Below are 16,418 nucleotides of genomic sequence, written 5' to 3'. Positions count from 1 at the left end.
TCAAGGTCCGCGAGGCCTGTCCTGAGACGTTTTGCGAAGGGTCGTAACTCGTAGCCTTTTGCGTGCAACGGCGTGCTAGATTCGACCGCGTGCGGCAAAGGTAGAGGGCGGCGCGCGAAACCTGTGCGGTGCGCGGGGGACGAAATGTTCCGCGGTGCAGTGGTTGGCACGCGGTGTCGATACGCGCGCGGACTACAGCGGGGCGCGGGCCCCACGCCGGGGGGGGCGCTACGGAGAGCGGCGCGCGGGACGCACGCGCGCCCGCACCAGTCCGCCGTCGTCGGGCGCTCCTGACACCCGCTCACACTTCGCGAACACGCGACTAGTCACGCCGATCATGAATCGCTGCATTCGGTGAGGCGCCGTCGCACGCGCCCCGTGCTTACGTAAGGACATCTGTCGAACGTATCGGACGAATTTTAATTTTTTTTCGAATCGCGGTCTAGACTATAAACAGAGTGCGCGTTGCGTGAAAGTTGCGGGCGTGCCGCAGTAGCCGCGATGCGCCCGCCGCGCCGTGGTCTCTGAGCGTGATGCAAAGCGCGGAAGCGTGGGCAGCGCCGCGGGCGTAGTGGTCGCGCACGAGCCAGATACGCGCGAGAGTGGCATGGCGCGCGAGTAAGGTGGCAGCGGCCGCGGGCGCCACCATCAGGCCCGGGGGCACCGCGGGCCAGCAGGCCTCTACGCCGCCTTCCTGCTGCACCCTCGCACGCGCTCCGAACCGATGACACATTGACATTGAACTGCCACCATTGCTCGCATAGAGTTGGTCGAGAAATGGGGGCTGACGCCTGTCCTCAGGCCGAGGCAGGAATGCCCCCGGGCCCAGGAACCAGAAGAGGAAGAGAGGTACGTAACGTAGCCCGTAGGCGAACATGGCCGCGCTGCGGTTGCGGTCAGTGCCGCTTGCGTCACGCCGGCAGCGCGCCGTGGTGCGAGCACACGTCGCTCGAAGTGCGTTCCTTGCACGCGCTCCTCATTGTCGTTTTGCATGTTTATCGAGATTATAATGGAATATTTCGACATGTGTTGGTGAGTGCGCAGTGCGAGGCCGCTAGCATACACTAACCGCTTGTCTGACACTTTCGAGCTCGGTGAGTGTTGTCTTAATCTTCCGTCTCGACCTACATTCTGAATTCTGATGTTTCAGCTTTACATAATAACATGTGCGGTAAGGACTGCATCACCTCGACTTATCTGCGACGCCGCTGTCACGACGAGGACGTTTGTGTCGCAGTCGAATTAATCTTATGACTTTTATTTTCTTGCCGCTTATTTTCTCCTGACCCGTTTCTTTAACGTCAGCTGTTTAAATAATAACTCCTTCTAGTTTGATATCGACAGAGATGTTATTTGTTGTAAAAATATCGATGATTTACCTCATAAAATGTAACGGTTGAAGCGCGTGTCGGACACACTTGGAGGTGATTACGCCGAGATTATAACTCTCAATCTGGATCAATAAAGTTATTACAAAAACACCCGTGACTCACGACACGTTCCTGACTTGTAATACATTAATAATAATTCGGCGGAAATACTTTTGAATGCGTAACATCATAAACAAAACGGCATTAGACCAGACTCTTAGTGTTGATATTCAAATTACTTTTTGCATTCGTATTTTCAATACCGACCGGTGATTTCGTCTTACTAATTTTATCGCGTTAACATTGGTTATCGCGATACCATTGGGTTTGGTCTATGAATAGCTCCATCTCATTCAGATTTCAGGTTCTTTCCTCATTGAACACTTGCATATCAACGTTTTTCACTTGGACATTACCTAAGTCTGTCTTAAGGTCTTTTCTATACCATTAATTGATTCAAGATCATTATTTCAAAACAGATTTGAGACGCTATGTTCAGGGATGATTACAGTCAAGACTTAAATCTACGTAAAATACAGTACACTATAGATTTAATTCCAACAAAATCTATTTTAACACTGGAATCTTTCTCAAAATTACATCGTTAATCGCGTGTAATTACAGTTTCACACTCTAGTTCGTAATCCGCTAGAAGATAAAAGATCTCTACATATGCAGTATTAAACTGAGCCGTATTAGCGACGGACGAGATTTTCGCATTTTTCTCCTTAAAATGTATCCAGGTTAATGGATCATCTCTAAATAGAAATGTACCACACTGTATGAAAGGCCCGTGCGCTAAAACATGTCTATAAAAATTATAGTTAGTCTATGTTATGTTGCATTTCGTTTGCATTTCTGTAATAGTTAATTTATGCAATATTAATGAAAATAAAAAAAGGTTTTCAAGAAAACAACCGAATGAGGTCCACATCGCCTATTTAAATGTTATATTTCGGGATCGCAAAATCTTATCAATGTAAATTAAAATCACTATTCCTTATTTATTTAAGACTGCGCATGAGCAGTCAATCATTTTAAAGTTTATCATACATAATATATCACAACATCATAACAAATATACAAAAAATACCGTAATTATTCTATATATTTTTCTGACTTTTACATCTACCTACGAAAATGTAGCTAAAAAGTACAAGTTTTTAAAGAAAATGATAAATTTTCGACATGTATCAATTACTCTACTAATTGCTCTACATGTAATACACTAAAACCACAGAAAAACACCAACCCTGCGCAGGAGTCTAGTTTATATTTTTATATTATCTTTGTAATTATAGACAATTTTCATTCGAAATACTTGATATGTCTAGCATTATCAAGATTAAATCTTTTATATTAAACCACTATTACATGTGCCTTATTGTATCTTCGAAGAAAAAAACGTAAGCTTTCGTTATGCAATCTGTCAAATTTACTTATCTAGCTAATGGAATGAAGCTTTTTCTTGAATATTGCCACCTTATTTTATTATATTATTAGCTTATTTGTACTGTTTAGGTTAGCTTATGAGTCCAACTCACACTCGACTGATTTGGCTATGCTGACGTATAAAAACAATTTTTTTTTTAAGATTGAGACAAATAAAACAATATTGCTTAACAATTCAATATAACATGCATAGATAATTGGCATATTTGTGACAATTTAAATCATCAAGCTTTATGACGTAACCAGCCCCTTTTTATTAAGTTACTAGAATATCGGAAATGCAAGATCGCGTCAACTAATATCAACATTGTTTAGAGTCTTTACTGTGCATTATACATTCTTAAGAATGCTCTCGTTGAAAAGTGCAATGTATCGAGATAAGTACTTGCCTATAACATCTCTCAAAGATAAGAGCTCTTCTCTCGTTAGTCTTCTCAAATTAGCATAGTCATTGCGGCTACACGCTCGTGATGAAAAGATAATGTATAGTACATGGCCCAATTTAAAATGAAAACGGGAAAGAGTTTCAGGGAGGACCCCAAACATCTAAACATCTCGGAAAATAAAACTAACGACCTCCCCTTTGTTCGAGTGAAACCGGTACGTTTCTTATTGTAAAATTGGTTCAGACCGTGTTTTTCAAGTGCGACGGGCGCTTTTATTTCGCGTGTATGATAAATGCAGAGAATGCAATTTGTAAAACATCATAAAGATGTTCGTCACCTTTACATTTGATCTATCTATTGGCTGGAATAGAATTAGCGCTTGCAATAAACTCAATTTATTCGAGTAATGAAGTTGTGACGTAGTCGGCGGCGATGGCGATCACAGAGCAATTAGTGGGATCAAGTGGGTGCGAACGTGTCAATATTTTGCTGTTCTATTTGATGATTGAGCGCGCCGCTCGAGCGCTTCTCTGAGGCTGTATGTTCAAGTACTACGTCTTTGACGTCAACTCTGAGTCAACCCAACGCGGCTCAGTTGCATTCCCAATAAAATTGAATTATATTCCTAAGGGAATTTATTTGATCCTTCAGCGTGGGTTGAATATATTTCATACTTCATCTATCAATTGATTTAGATTTAAATGTTGTATTCCCATGATATTTGTGGTTGATTAAATCGGCTTTCGTATTGAAATAGATTCGATTGTTATCGAGCTAAACAATCGATGGGTTGTTTACCTATTATTCATTGCGGTGTTACGGTTATATTCAATATTCAATAAGTTTGAATATAATACTCTAGCTCAAAATCATATAAAATTTTATTTTTTTTAATATTAAGTTAACTGTTTAACTGAATCAGATTTCAAATAAATATGCACTTTCTCCACATAAAATATTTATCTAGCATCGATTTTATTACATACATACTAGATAGCTTTAGTTTATTAAAACGTGAGCAGATCTTCAAATAACTAGCATGATTCACGTTTTGATGAAAAATTCATTAAAATACTCTTTATCGTTCTGGCTCTTGAGATCGAGTTTGATTTATTCATACTCTACCGCGAAGCAATCGCTACTGCTGTTCTCAAAAGATGACGGTACACTTCTTCAGCTTCTTATAAGTATAAATTATGTCTTGGAAACATTCAATATAATCACATTTCATTTCAATAGTTATCGATCATACATTTTAACACTCTTTGGTATCACCGCTCGCGAAATTTAAATCTAAAATATATAATATGCAGCAACCTATCAAATAAGTATCCCACGGACCGAATGTATATCAGTTCTATTTTCGTCAAATATGCGCTGATTTTATGCTTCTATATTTCAATGCCATGCTTAATATTGGTATTTTGCGGTAAGTCCAGACAAAGAAGTAAATTCAATGCATTACATGGATTTGCTGCGAATTCTCTAGAGATTTTCGGTACTTGCAATATATTATCTCTTTCATATTCTGCTTCAAATACAACATTTATCTGATTGGAAACGGCTTAACAATAAATCTGTTTGAGTCCTGAAATATGGTGTTATACACGGAAGTTAAAATCATCATCAATATTTTATTATTAATATCAATAATACTTGTTACAAATGAAGAAATATCTTTCAGAATTGCAATAAAATGTTCAATGTGAACCAAATCACAAGTTGTTATGACGAGCAGTTCGATTTATACGATGGCTTAACATGAAAGGCTCTGTCAAGGTTGTACCCTTAACATAGACGTGTTACATTGAAGTTCAAAGCTTGCTCACACGAGCATAGTGCGTGATATATCATCTTCGCCATAGCATTAGAGATATTTACCTCTAGAATTCTTTTGCGAATATAATATCTTGTCATTCCGCCGGGTAACTTTACCTTTTTCTTTTTTAAATCACTTGTGGTGTGTATTTCTTGTCAGTTTCTATTGAACACAGCTTCAATTATTGTCGTATCGATGTTTGTTTTTTGTTCTTTTTCATTCTGAAAATCATCGCAGAGCGCTTTTAATTATTAATTTAACTACCTATTTATTTTACCAAATCGTTTAACATTTAAGTCGATGTACAAAAGACAACGTTATCGCTTATCAGCGATCTCTTTCAGTTAAATACATAGTTCAATAACAATATTAGAAATAGAATACTTAATATAAAACTCAAGGAATTGTTTCTTTTAGAAATGTTGGTGTAAGATATTTTAAAAGATTTTATTAAAGACTCGTTTTACAAGAAGAACAACGATCGAACAAAGTAAAACAAAGAATTCCAAAGTCAGACAGCGGTTACAGAGTACTTCAAACTATAAACAAGCATTCGAGATAGATTCTTCAATCCTTAGAAAAATAAAATGTAGACCCTAACAGAGAATTAAAAAGTTTAAGGAATTCCTTTTATTTTTAAGTGATTAAAACTTCCTTTCATTCGTTTTCATTCCGTCAGCTACAATTTGTTGATGCCTCAGAATTTTATCTCGCATTCTTAGAAGCTTTTAATTTCCAATATTTCGGTGATGTCATTGCCGGCGGAAGATGTCAAAGCATCGACAATCCGCCGACGCAGTTTGTTGAATTTTCATTTTAATTTATTTTTCTGGGAATATGAAAACTACATACTACTAACATATTGTGAAAAATAGGAAAACACATTTAGGGTAGATGTTGGCTGAAACCAATTTGTCACTAAATGCAACGTATATTTTATTTGAGCAATATTTCATATTAACCCTATCGAACAGTAAAATGAAACATAGAGATCCATAAAGAATGAATACCTGAAGTTAAATCAATTGTGGTTACAATATTTAAGGACGGCTTGCATTTCGACATATTCCATTGAGCGAGTGATCAATGAGATTAAATACAACCGACAGTACGGAGTAATTTGTCAACCATCGACCGCAAAATGTGATTACAATTACGATATCAATTTTAAGGGAATGATCAAAAATCAAAGTGAACTGAAAAGAACCAACTTCAAAAGTACAAAGATAAACGAAGAGTATAAAACCGTTTGACGCACGAGACCGTGCTATGGGCTATCCAGATTAATCAAAGAATTTTTGGGCACTTACAGAGACCTATTAGAGACATTTAGAAGGTAAATTGGATCAAGTTAAGCGAAGCGAATAATCCACTGGAAAAACCGCTGAAGCGATTATGTGAATTAAATTCGAGCGTGTAATTGTGAAAAATGGACTAAGTGGATTTCGTAGGTTATTTTAGTAACGAAAATATGATTACGCGTATAGTTTTGATTGCCAGCTTAGTAATCGATTGTTTGAACGCGATCTTTTACTAATTGTAATTATTGATGAAAGATAATGTAATAAATTGTAATTATATACTTACTATAGGTAAACTTATTTAGGATGGCAAAGTAATTCAACACAGATGTACCCTAATTTTCCAATAATTTTCTTCTTTTCACAGAAAATTCGACAAGGAATGTAGTTATTTCAATGAACTATATTTTTATTTTCTCAAAATTTTAACAATAATGTTTATGCCATTCAAAAAAAAAGTAATTAATAAGCCGACCATAGATAAGTCGCATTCGAAACAAATATAATAATCAAATCATAAATTTATTCACAAACTTGCGATATGGAGTAAAAATTGCTGGCATTTCCGCATTTTAAACATGTTTAAACTCAACGACTCGACGAGCGTGAAGGCGTCGTGACGGTGTGACGCCCGTCGCGAAGATTGTCGGAAGCATGCGCTTGATAGACGTGAAGGGGCCTTAGTTTGACAGATTACTGTGTGAAATAAAGAGTGCTGGGGAATACGGTTCGAAGGGAATAAAAGTGAAGATCGAATAGGATAACGGTTATGGTAGAGTGAGGTTTTCAAATATATAGAATTTTAATCAATTTGAGGAGGAAGTTAAGAAATGGTGTTGAAAATAAAAAATCTCCTAGTTACTAAAAAGTAAAATCCTACCTTCATTTTAAGACCTTGTATAATTTCCATGAGATCGGATCAAAAAATGAAAGAAAAGTATTATAACGTAGAAAACATTGAAAATTATAAGTAACGCTTTGAATCAAAAGGTAAGTCTCGAAGCCATTATCTTGATATCTGAAGCTTTTGAAAAAACGAAGACGGTAGAAAAAAAAGACGATAAAAAATTCCACTTCAATAACAAGGCCAATATTATGTAAATTATAGATTCCACTCCTCGTCCAAGCCTTCAAAGGGAAGATTATGTTTCGAATAAACTATAGGTACAAAAAGAGTACACCTACACGTTTTGCAAAAGTAATCAAACAACATCGACAAGAGAAACAGAGTACTTTGGAAACTACGCAAAGGAGACGTTCAAATGACACTTGCTAGTTGATGCAGAAGTCTCTAACACTAATTTGCCCCGATAACGTCGTACCTTAAGAAAGTTAGATCCTTATAACTTCGTGAGACTGTCTAATCAAAAGTTTCTGCAACAAAACTGCATCCTTAGTTCGGACGACATTTAAAAAGTTTATTTCATCTTTGACGTCTCGCTTCGATCTAATTGGTACGAGGTCGTTAGAGATTTGTTTGAAAACTTCCCTGAAACGTTTTATGAAACTTATCTTTATTTCAGAGTGTTGTTAACTGTTATGAATCAAATCAGAATGTAGCCCATCGAATAGAGACTAGCGGTAAATTGATTTATCTCTAGCCAGCCTTTCAGTCGGCGACGAGAGCCGCAATTGATATTACCTTTGCAAAACGCCAAGATTTATCGGAAAAATCATGCTGCTAGATGCGGTTTAAAATTTCTCTCGTACTTTCTTCAAGGGTTTCAATGAAATAACAATTTGTCGACTTTCTTTCTCGAATTGATCTTTGTTAGAAATGTCCGTATTCTTTACGCTTTTGTGAACATATAATAGTAAAGTATTCAAGCCATTACTAAGAATGAAATACTGTTGAAGTTTTTTTATTAATACCCACATAGGCATAGTTTAGGTACAATTAAATTAACAGTTAAATAACATAGCATGAAATAAAGGATTATATTTTACTGTAAAGTAAATTACTTAAATCCCATTTCTATGACGACCATTTTATTATATGAAACACCTATCTAATTAGCATTAAGTATAATTTTATATCTATTTGTATCTCATCTATCTGAATAATGCTGGCAATGTTTCTCAACTCTCATATGAAAGAATTATGGAGATTTTACCATAATAAACAGCAATTTATTTGGAACTTTTAAAAAGTTTCTACGTCTATTTTTATTATAAGCGTCAAACGTTGCTGCTAATTTTAGTTGTTTAAATCAAACAATTTTTTATTAACGAATTCCCTTATTTTCTTTGGACCATGTTCAGAAAGGCGTGAAGTAAATCATAGTTTCATATCTATTATAAATATCTCTCTTTACTTTTATTACTCTGCCCTTACAGTTTATTTTATCTTTTATCTGGTTATAGCAGATGATTATTTTTTAACACAAAACTAAGTTGCCTACAAAATTTGAACATATCAACCGAAAGGCACTAGTTTTCGTATAAAAAAATGATCAAAATCGGTTCACCTAGTCTAAGAACAAACCCAAAAAATACAAACGAAAAGCATCATTAAGTTCATCGCTATCCATATTTAGCGATTCGCTTTGCGCCAATCGTATTTTAACGGCAACGTTAATCTTTATCAAATTTTCAAATTCCCAATCAGTAAAGTCGGTCATGGGAGGAATTTCTTTAAAGTTCCAGTTACATAAGCGATCGCGATCTGCGGCGGCGGCGGCTTGGTGAAACTTCGGGAAGTTGTGGAGCCGAGTTACATTGTTTTTCACTGAACTTGCCAGCTTTGCGGGTGATCGAGTCTTGCTAGGATATTCTGGGTTGAAATTAAAATTTTAAACCAGTTTGAGCTTTTAATACGTTACTTAAAGAACAAAGTTATGAAAAAAGTAATCCAGCTTATCAAATTATTTATTCACAGGACCGTTTTACATTTTAAAATGTAATATGTTCGCGTCGATTAACAATACTGTTGCAGCATCGATCTTACCAAAAAGAAACGACGAAGAGTTACAAATTTTTAATAATGTCTGTCCCCATCCCTTGTTATTTGTTTTCTTCTTATTGTCATGTTCTGTATATAGAGGTATTCTCTATCACGAATTGGTTTAAAAGTAATACTTGACATAAAAGCCAACAATGTTGTAAAGTAAAATTAAAGTACCCTAGTCATTTCCAAGAGAAAATCTTTCTTTGATTCATATCTGCGGCGCGACTCATTATAATAAAAGACTCGAAGAACAAAAACTAGTTTCTTCAAACAAATCAGATGGAAATCTCGATTAAACGAAGTCCGTCGAACACTGAATCTTACAATAATATAACTTTTAACGTGCTCACAATTTTCTGTGGTGAGGTTTGTCAAAGCAACCGTTGAACTGTAAAGTTTAAGAAGCTAAGGTAGTTCGATTGTAAGCAGTATGAAACGGTAATATGCGGAATATTTCGAACCGACAAATGGACAACTCGAACTCCGGTCACTTTTCCAAAGTTTATATTTATGTTTCTCGAGGTATTTCTACTTACCAAACAGAGTGATTTTCGACTGTTGACATTTGAATAGAATTGGTTTTAATTGTTTAGAACAATATATTTTTGCCTTTTAAATTACTGATTTATTTTTACCATTTGGAAAATAAATCAGAAACATTTTTAACCGACTTCAAAAAAAAGGAGGAGGTTATCAATTCGGCCGGTATATTTTTTTTTTTTTTTTTTTTTTTTATGTATGTACACCGATTACTCCGAGGTTTCTGAACCGATTTACGTGATTCTTTTTTTGTTCGATGCAAGATGGTGTCGAATTGGTCCCATAAAAATTTTATTCGGCTAGGCCCAGTAGTTTTTATTTTATGAGCATTTTTGTCTGTACTCGATGACTTAATTGGAATGTAGCAAGTAACTTTGATTCACTTCCCGGTAACCGATTGAGCTGAAATTTTGTATAAGTGTGTAAATTGGATAGCGATGAAACATTATCATGACATAGAGCTGATTTGATGATGGAATCGGAAGGTGGCCATAGGAACTCAGTAATATATTGACTCAACTTTATCGAGTTTGGGCTCGTTTGATTCGTGTTGAAAATTACACTAAAAAGTATTAAATAAAATTAACTGCGTTAAAAACAACCGACTTCAAAAACGGAAAAGTAAAAAATAAAAAAGATTTGATATTATTAATTGCTACATATTATTTAGATGTGCTATTTATTAAATAGCACATCTAAATAATATGTAGCAATATTATAAATGTGATTAATAATATGTGATATTAATAATATGTAGCAATTAATAATATCAAATCTTTTTTATTTTTTACTTTTCCGTTTTTGAAGTCGGTTGTTTTTAACGCAGTTAATTTTATGTTCAAATCGAATGGATCTGATCTTATTGGCGTTTTGTTAAATATATGAAAATTTCAAGTTTTTAATCGTGTCTTTAATCGGATCTTACATTCAATGAACATTCACAAAAAAACATAAAATTAAAAAGACTTGGTAAAACTCTGCGTTAAATTGAACAAGTCTTATTTTATACAACATAAATTTGCACCAACTATAAAAAATAGACAGACCCTCATCGTGTTAACAACACGCTTTAATTGGACATAAATTTCATCTAATTAAGGTTCTTTATAAAGAATCAAACACGAAGAACTATTGTGAGCTTCACAATAGCGCCTTCGGAGGACTTACATTGACGTAACAAGCCTCCATTGTCTCAATTCAATTGGATAACATAATGCTATGGAATGCTAATAATGCTGAATAGCTTCATTTTCTAAATAAATCCGCTTGCGAACCACGCAACTTTATTGTAGCTCTTTTTAAATACATTTTTTATTGAGCAGTCAGAAATGTAGATTAGTTTAAACAGTCAGTAAAACATTTGAAATGATAATCGGCTAATTTTGTTGAAAGAAAACTTACCTAGATGAAAAAATATGTTATGAAAACTTAGGTTAAAAGACATTTTGACAAAATAAATATACAATTTTATAGCATTTTCCCCTATTTTGCCGACAAAGCCGCGAGTACATCTTGTGTTACATAGCCAAGTTGAAACAGAGTGACAGCGAAGGTAAAATGTATCGACATGCTTGCTGCTATATATCGTAGGATACATTAAACACGCGGGCACAGACGGACAGACAGATTTGTAAACATGCTGCGTTTGTGTTGAGTTCAATTTGAGATAATTGAGTTCCACAATTACCTATGCTTTTATTTTAAATGTCGTATGACTATTTTTCTAAATTTTGCGTTCATGATCTCATAGTTGACAATTTACCGAAACAAAAAAGAACTCAAAATCTTTTCAATTTATATATTTAAAACTAGCTTACCTACTAAGTCTAAAACCTAATAAACTATAACCTTCCTCTTGAATTACTCTATCTATTATAGTTCAGGATACATCGGCCATTTTTGCAAGTGACTACTATCAAGCTGATTTTCCGTTTGTAGCTTTATTTTGATGAGACACCGAATAATTTCGTGTACGAAACTCTCGATTGTGGTAGCTAACAGAGATAACAAGGATAAAAATTTTTGATTTGATGGTTCTCAAATATTTATTACGCAATTTGTAGGACAATATGTCTGTTGAATTATATAAACATTAACTAAGTGAAAACAAAAAAATCAGCTTGTTAGTAATCATTTATGATGACCTCGTTATCGATACACTTTGGAAAGGGGGACTCTTTGAACCAACCATAGATTTTGTAGGACAAATATTTTATCGAATAATTTAGGTAATTATCTTGAGATTGAACCAAAAAAAAATTTAGTTAGTAATAAATATTTGAGAACCATCAAATCAAAAATTTTTATCCTTGTTATCTCTGTTAGCTACCACAATCGAGACTTTCGTACACGAAATTATTGGGCGTCTCATCAAAATAAAGCTACAAACGGAAAATTAGCTTGATAGTAGTCACTTGCAAAAATGGGCGATGTATCCTGAACTATTAAAAAACCGCATAAAAATCCGTTGCGTAGTTTTAAAGATTTAAGCATACAAAGGGACATAGGGACAGAGAAAGTGACTTTGTTTTATACTATGTAGTGATGAGTAATTTAAGCCGAAATTACAACAACAAAGTAAATAAATATTGAAGTAAAACAAGATTAGTAGATACCATTTTAATAAAAAAATATACTATTTACGGACAACAATTTCAAATGAAATATGCCGTTTCACAGGAAATTTCTCTTTCCACTAAATAATTTAGTGCGAATTGAAATTAAGCGTTGGTATTTAATTATTTGCTATTCATTCTCAATTATAACTAATAAAGCTCTACGTGTGCATCAAAACAGCTTTAACATTTAATATGAACTAATATTACTATTTGTATGAAATGTTCTAGGAAATGAAACGAAAATCAAAATAAAATCTCAATATCCACTTAATTAGTATTGAAATTCAACGTACATTTTATTCTCAATAATCGCCCTTTGTAAAATATATTTGAACTAGGTTTCCGCCCGCGGCTTCGCCCGCGCAGTCAAAGAAAAACCCGCATAGTTCCCGTTCCAGTGGGATTTCCGGGATAGCGTCATTTTCCCGGGATAAAAAGTAGCCTATGTCCTTTCTCGGGTATCAAAATATCTCCATACCAAATTTCATGAAAATTGGTTCAGTAGCTTAGGCGTGATTGAGTAACAGACAGACAGACAGAGTTACTTTCGCATTTATAATATTAGTATGGATATAATTAAATTTATTACCCAATACACAGAAATATTTATGTGCATATTTTATGATAGCACATTCACAACTCAACAGGAATATTTGTAAAATATCTTCAAAAATAGTAAATTTAAAAATTCGTAACGCGATATTCGATCGTTCCGGAAACTTGGAATTCCGTTAAGCTGCAAATGCGCTATCGGTAACTCGCAAATTGCCGTTTTTGCTATGAAACCTTTTACGTTAAACTGTATTAAAGTCCATTCAATAAAATTCCCCTTTTACCGATGTCGCTATTCTATTTCGAGCTTGTTAAATCAACAAGCCGAACGAGCCCCAGTGAGCCCGGTCTGTCAACACGCTTATTGGGGATTCAAATGTACTAAAAATAAACAATGTAGGAAATAGTTCGTGCTTCAAACGGAATTCAATGAATTATTGGCAGCCTTTGTATTATCATATTTATTATGGCATCTATTTAACTGAAACTCTGTAAAGGGCGAACTGAGATTGGTAAACACAAAACAGATGCTTTCAACAATATAATCATTGCTTGTTATTATGGACTTACTGTGGGAATATCTTTCATTCACAAGTTATATTAACATGTGTTAAACGTATAATATAGGCTTTATGAGTATAATGTTATTTGTATTTGGGAAATTAGATGGTATAATGAAGTAGGGAATTTAAGCATTGTTTTGAAAATAAATGAACATTGAATTAAAATGAAAGTGGATTGAAAATTAAACTGACACAATATTCCAAAAAAGGTCGAACAAATTTTCTCGTAGGTTGTTTATGTATAGGGCGATTTCTTCTTAAAATACCACCGTTGCCAATGAAGTCACACATTCGATATCTATTACTGAAAAGAAATGATGAAGCAAGTTCTATTACACATTAAAAATGTGTCACAAATTCAGCATTTACTTTCACGTAACTTCAAATGTTATTTATGAAAACAAGTTGTAGCAAATTCAAGGGTAGTGCAGCGGTAATGAATTTTCCTCGCCTCGTTAAGACTCACAATGAAGTTGTGTCATTAGCACGCCGCTGTAGTCGCGTCCATGCTTTCGGAGTTGGTTTAGAAATTGCACTATATTTTAATTAAAGACTATATTGTCGTATAAAATAAATGTCTACTTTCTAAATTAATGTATTTTGTATCGTTTGGGCTCACTTGCATTTTTGAGACTTTAAGTAAGGAAATAAGAAGGAAAAAATTTTTGAGAGAAGAATATTTCGAACGTGAACATGAAAATGTGTAATGATGATCTTACCATGATTTATGAATACTCAATATGAACTTTATATTTTTCAGAATTTTTATTTTTATTTATTAATTATTTTTATTTTTATTTATTTATTAATGTACGCGACTTGAACTTAACTCTACGCTCTGACCAATGTCGTATCCTATTCTTTTCACATGTGATTATTTCTTGTATCTATGTGTTGTAATAATCAATAAATTCATGTTATTCTTATTGATAAATCTTACCATTTAAACCTAAAATTGTTTCTGTTATATGTACTATACTATGTGTACTTCCAGACGGCTGGTCTTCAACCTACACCATCGAAATATAGCCTCCTAAATAACTTTATATAATGTTTAATGTATGTAATTTGTTACAGGTCGCTGCCAAAACTATACAACCAAGAAGAAGAGCAAGGCAAGCCGCCGCAGGGCGGTGTTGTCACCTTTGAGCCGATACAGCATGATCACGACTTTTGCGAGAGGGTCGTGATCAATGTAAGTCCATCTTATTTTTACTATTAATAGAATTGATTTATGTCCGTGAACTTAGCAGAGCATTTTTAGCAGATCAAAAAAATAATGTGAGTTCTTATCGCGTGCAGTTGAGTTCTATAGTTCCTGATACTTTTTAGAAATAGTTCTGGCGTTTTTACCTGAAAAAACGACATTTGAAAAAATGATCTGCCAACTTCCCGTAGCAGAGCATTTTTAGCAGATCAAAAAAATAATGTGAGTTCTTATCGCGTGCAGTTGAGTTCTAGAGTTCCTGATACTTTTTAGAAATAGTTCTGGCGTTTTTACCTGAAAAAACGACATTTGAAAAAATGATCTGCCAACTTCCCGTACTAGATAATTTTTAGCGGATCAAAAAAATAATCTGAGTTCTTATCGCGTGCAGTTGAGTTCTACAGTTCCTGATACTTTTTAGAAATAGTTCTGGCGTTTTTACCTGAAAAAAACGACATTTGAAAAAATGATCTGCCAACTTCCCGTATTACATAATTTTTAGCGGATCAAAAAAATAATGTAAGTTCTTATCGCGTGCAGTTGATTTCTAGAGTTCCTGATACTTTTTAGAAATAGTTCTGGCGTTTTTACCTGAAAAAACGACATTTGAAAAAATGATCTGCCAACTTCCCGTAGCAGATCATTTTTAGCAGATAAAAAAAATAATGTGAGTTCTTATTGCGTGCAGTTGAGTTCTAGAGTTCCTGATACTTTTTAGAAATAGTTCTGGCGTTTTTACCTGAAAAAACGACATTTGAAAAAATAACTTAGCAGAGCATTTTTAGCGGATCAAAAAAATAATGTGAGTTCTTATCGCATGCAGTTGAGTTCTAGAGTTCCTGATACTTTTTAGAAATAGTTCTGGCGTTTTTACCTGAAAAAACGACATTTGAAAAAATGATCTGCCAACTTCCCGTATTACATAATTTTTAGCTGATCAAAAAAATAATGTAAGTTCTTATCGCGTGCAGTTGAGTTCTAGAGTTCCTGATACTTTTTAGAAATAGTTCTGGCGTTTTTACCTGAAAAAACGACATTTGAAAAAATGATCTGCCAACTTCCCGTACTAGATAATTTTTAGCGGATCAAAAAAATAATGTGAGTTCTTATCGCGTGCAGTTGAGTTCTAGAGTTCCTGATACTTTTTAGAAATAGTTCTGTCGTTTTTTCAGGTAAAAACGCCAGAACTATTTCTAAAAAGTATCAGGAACTATAGAACTCAACTGCACGCGATAAGAACTCACATTATTTTTTTGATCCGCTAAAAATTATCTAGTACGGGAAGTTGGCAGATCATTTTTTCAAATGTCGTTTTTTCAGGTAAAAATGCCAGAACTATTTCTAAAAAGTATCAGGAACTCTAGAACTCAACTGCACGCGATAAGAACTCACATTATTTTTTTGATCCGCTAAAAATGCTCTGCTAAGTTATTTTTTCAAATGTCGTTTTTTCAGGTAAAAACGCCAGAACTATTTCTAAAAAGTATCAGGAACTGTAGAACTCAACTGCACGCGATAAGAACTTACATTATTTTTTTGATCCGCTAAAAATTATGTAATACGGGAAGTTGGCAGATCATTTTTTCAAATGTCGTTTTTTTCAGGTAAAAACGCCAGAACTATTTCTAAAAAGTATCAGGAACTGTAGAACTCAACTGCACGC

General features: G+C 34.6%; 1 protein-coding gene across 3 annotated transcripts in view; it reads left to right on the top strand.

Moving 5' to 3' along the window:
* The window catches only part of LOC123705336 (potassium voltage-gated channel protein Shaker), a 149,312-nt gene that overhangs the window by 87,897 nt on the left and 44,997 nt on the right, over positions 1 to 16,418 (top strand). For all 3 annotated transcript variants that reach the window (XR_006753297.1, XM_045654076.1, XM_045654077.1), the window contains exon 3: positions 14,626 to 14,743. Coding sequence is in view for 2 of the 3 variants with exons in the window: in XM_045654076.1 (XP_045510032.1) it covers positions 14,626 to 14,743 (118 nt within the window). In the remaining variant the exon portion in view is untranslated. The remainder of the gene's footprint in view (positions 1 to 14,625; positions 14,744 to 16,418) is intronic.

Source organism: Colias croceus, chromosome Z (assembly GCF_905220415.1).
Source record: "Colias croceus chromosome Z, ilColCroc2.1".
NCBI lineage: Eukaryota > Metazoa > Arthropoda > Insecta > Lepidoptera > Pieridae > Colias > Colias croceus.
Note: the sequence above shows the minus strand (reverse complement) of the source record. Positions and strands in the feature narration are given on the sequence as shown.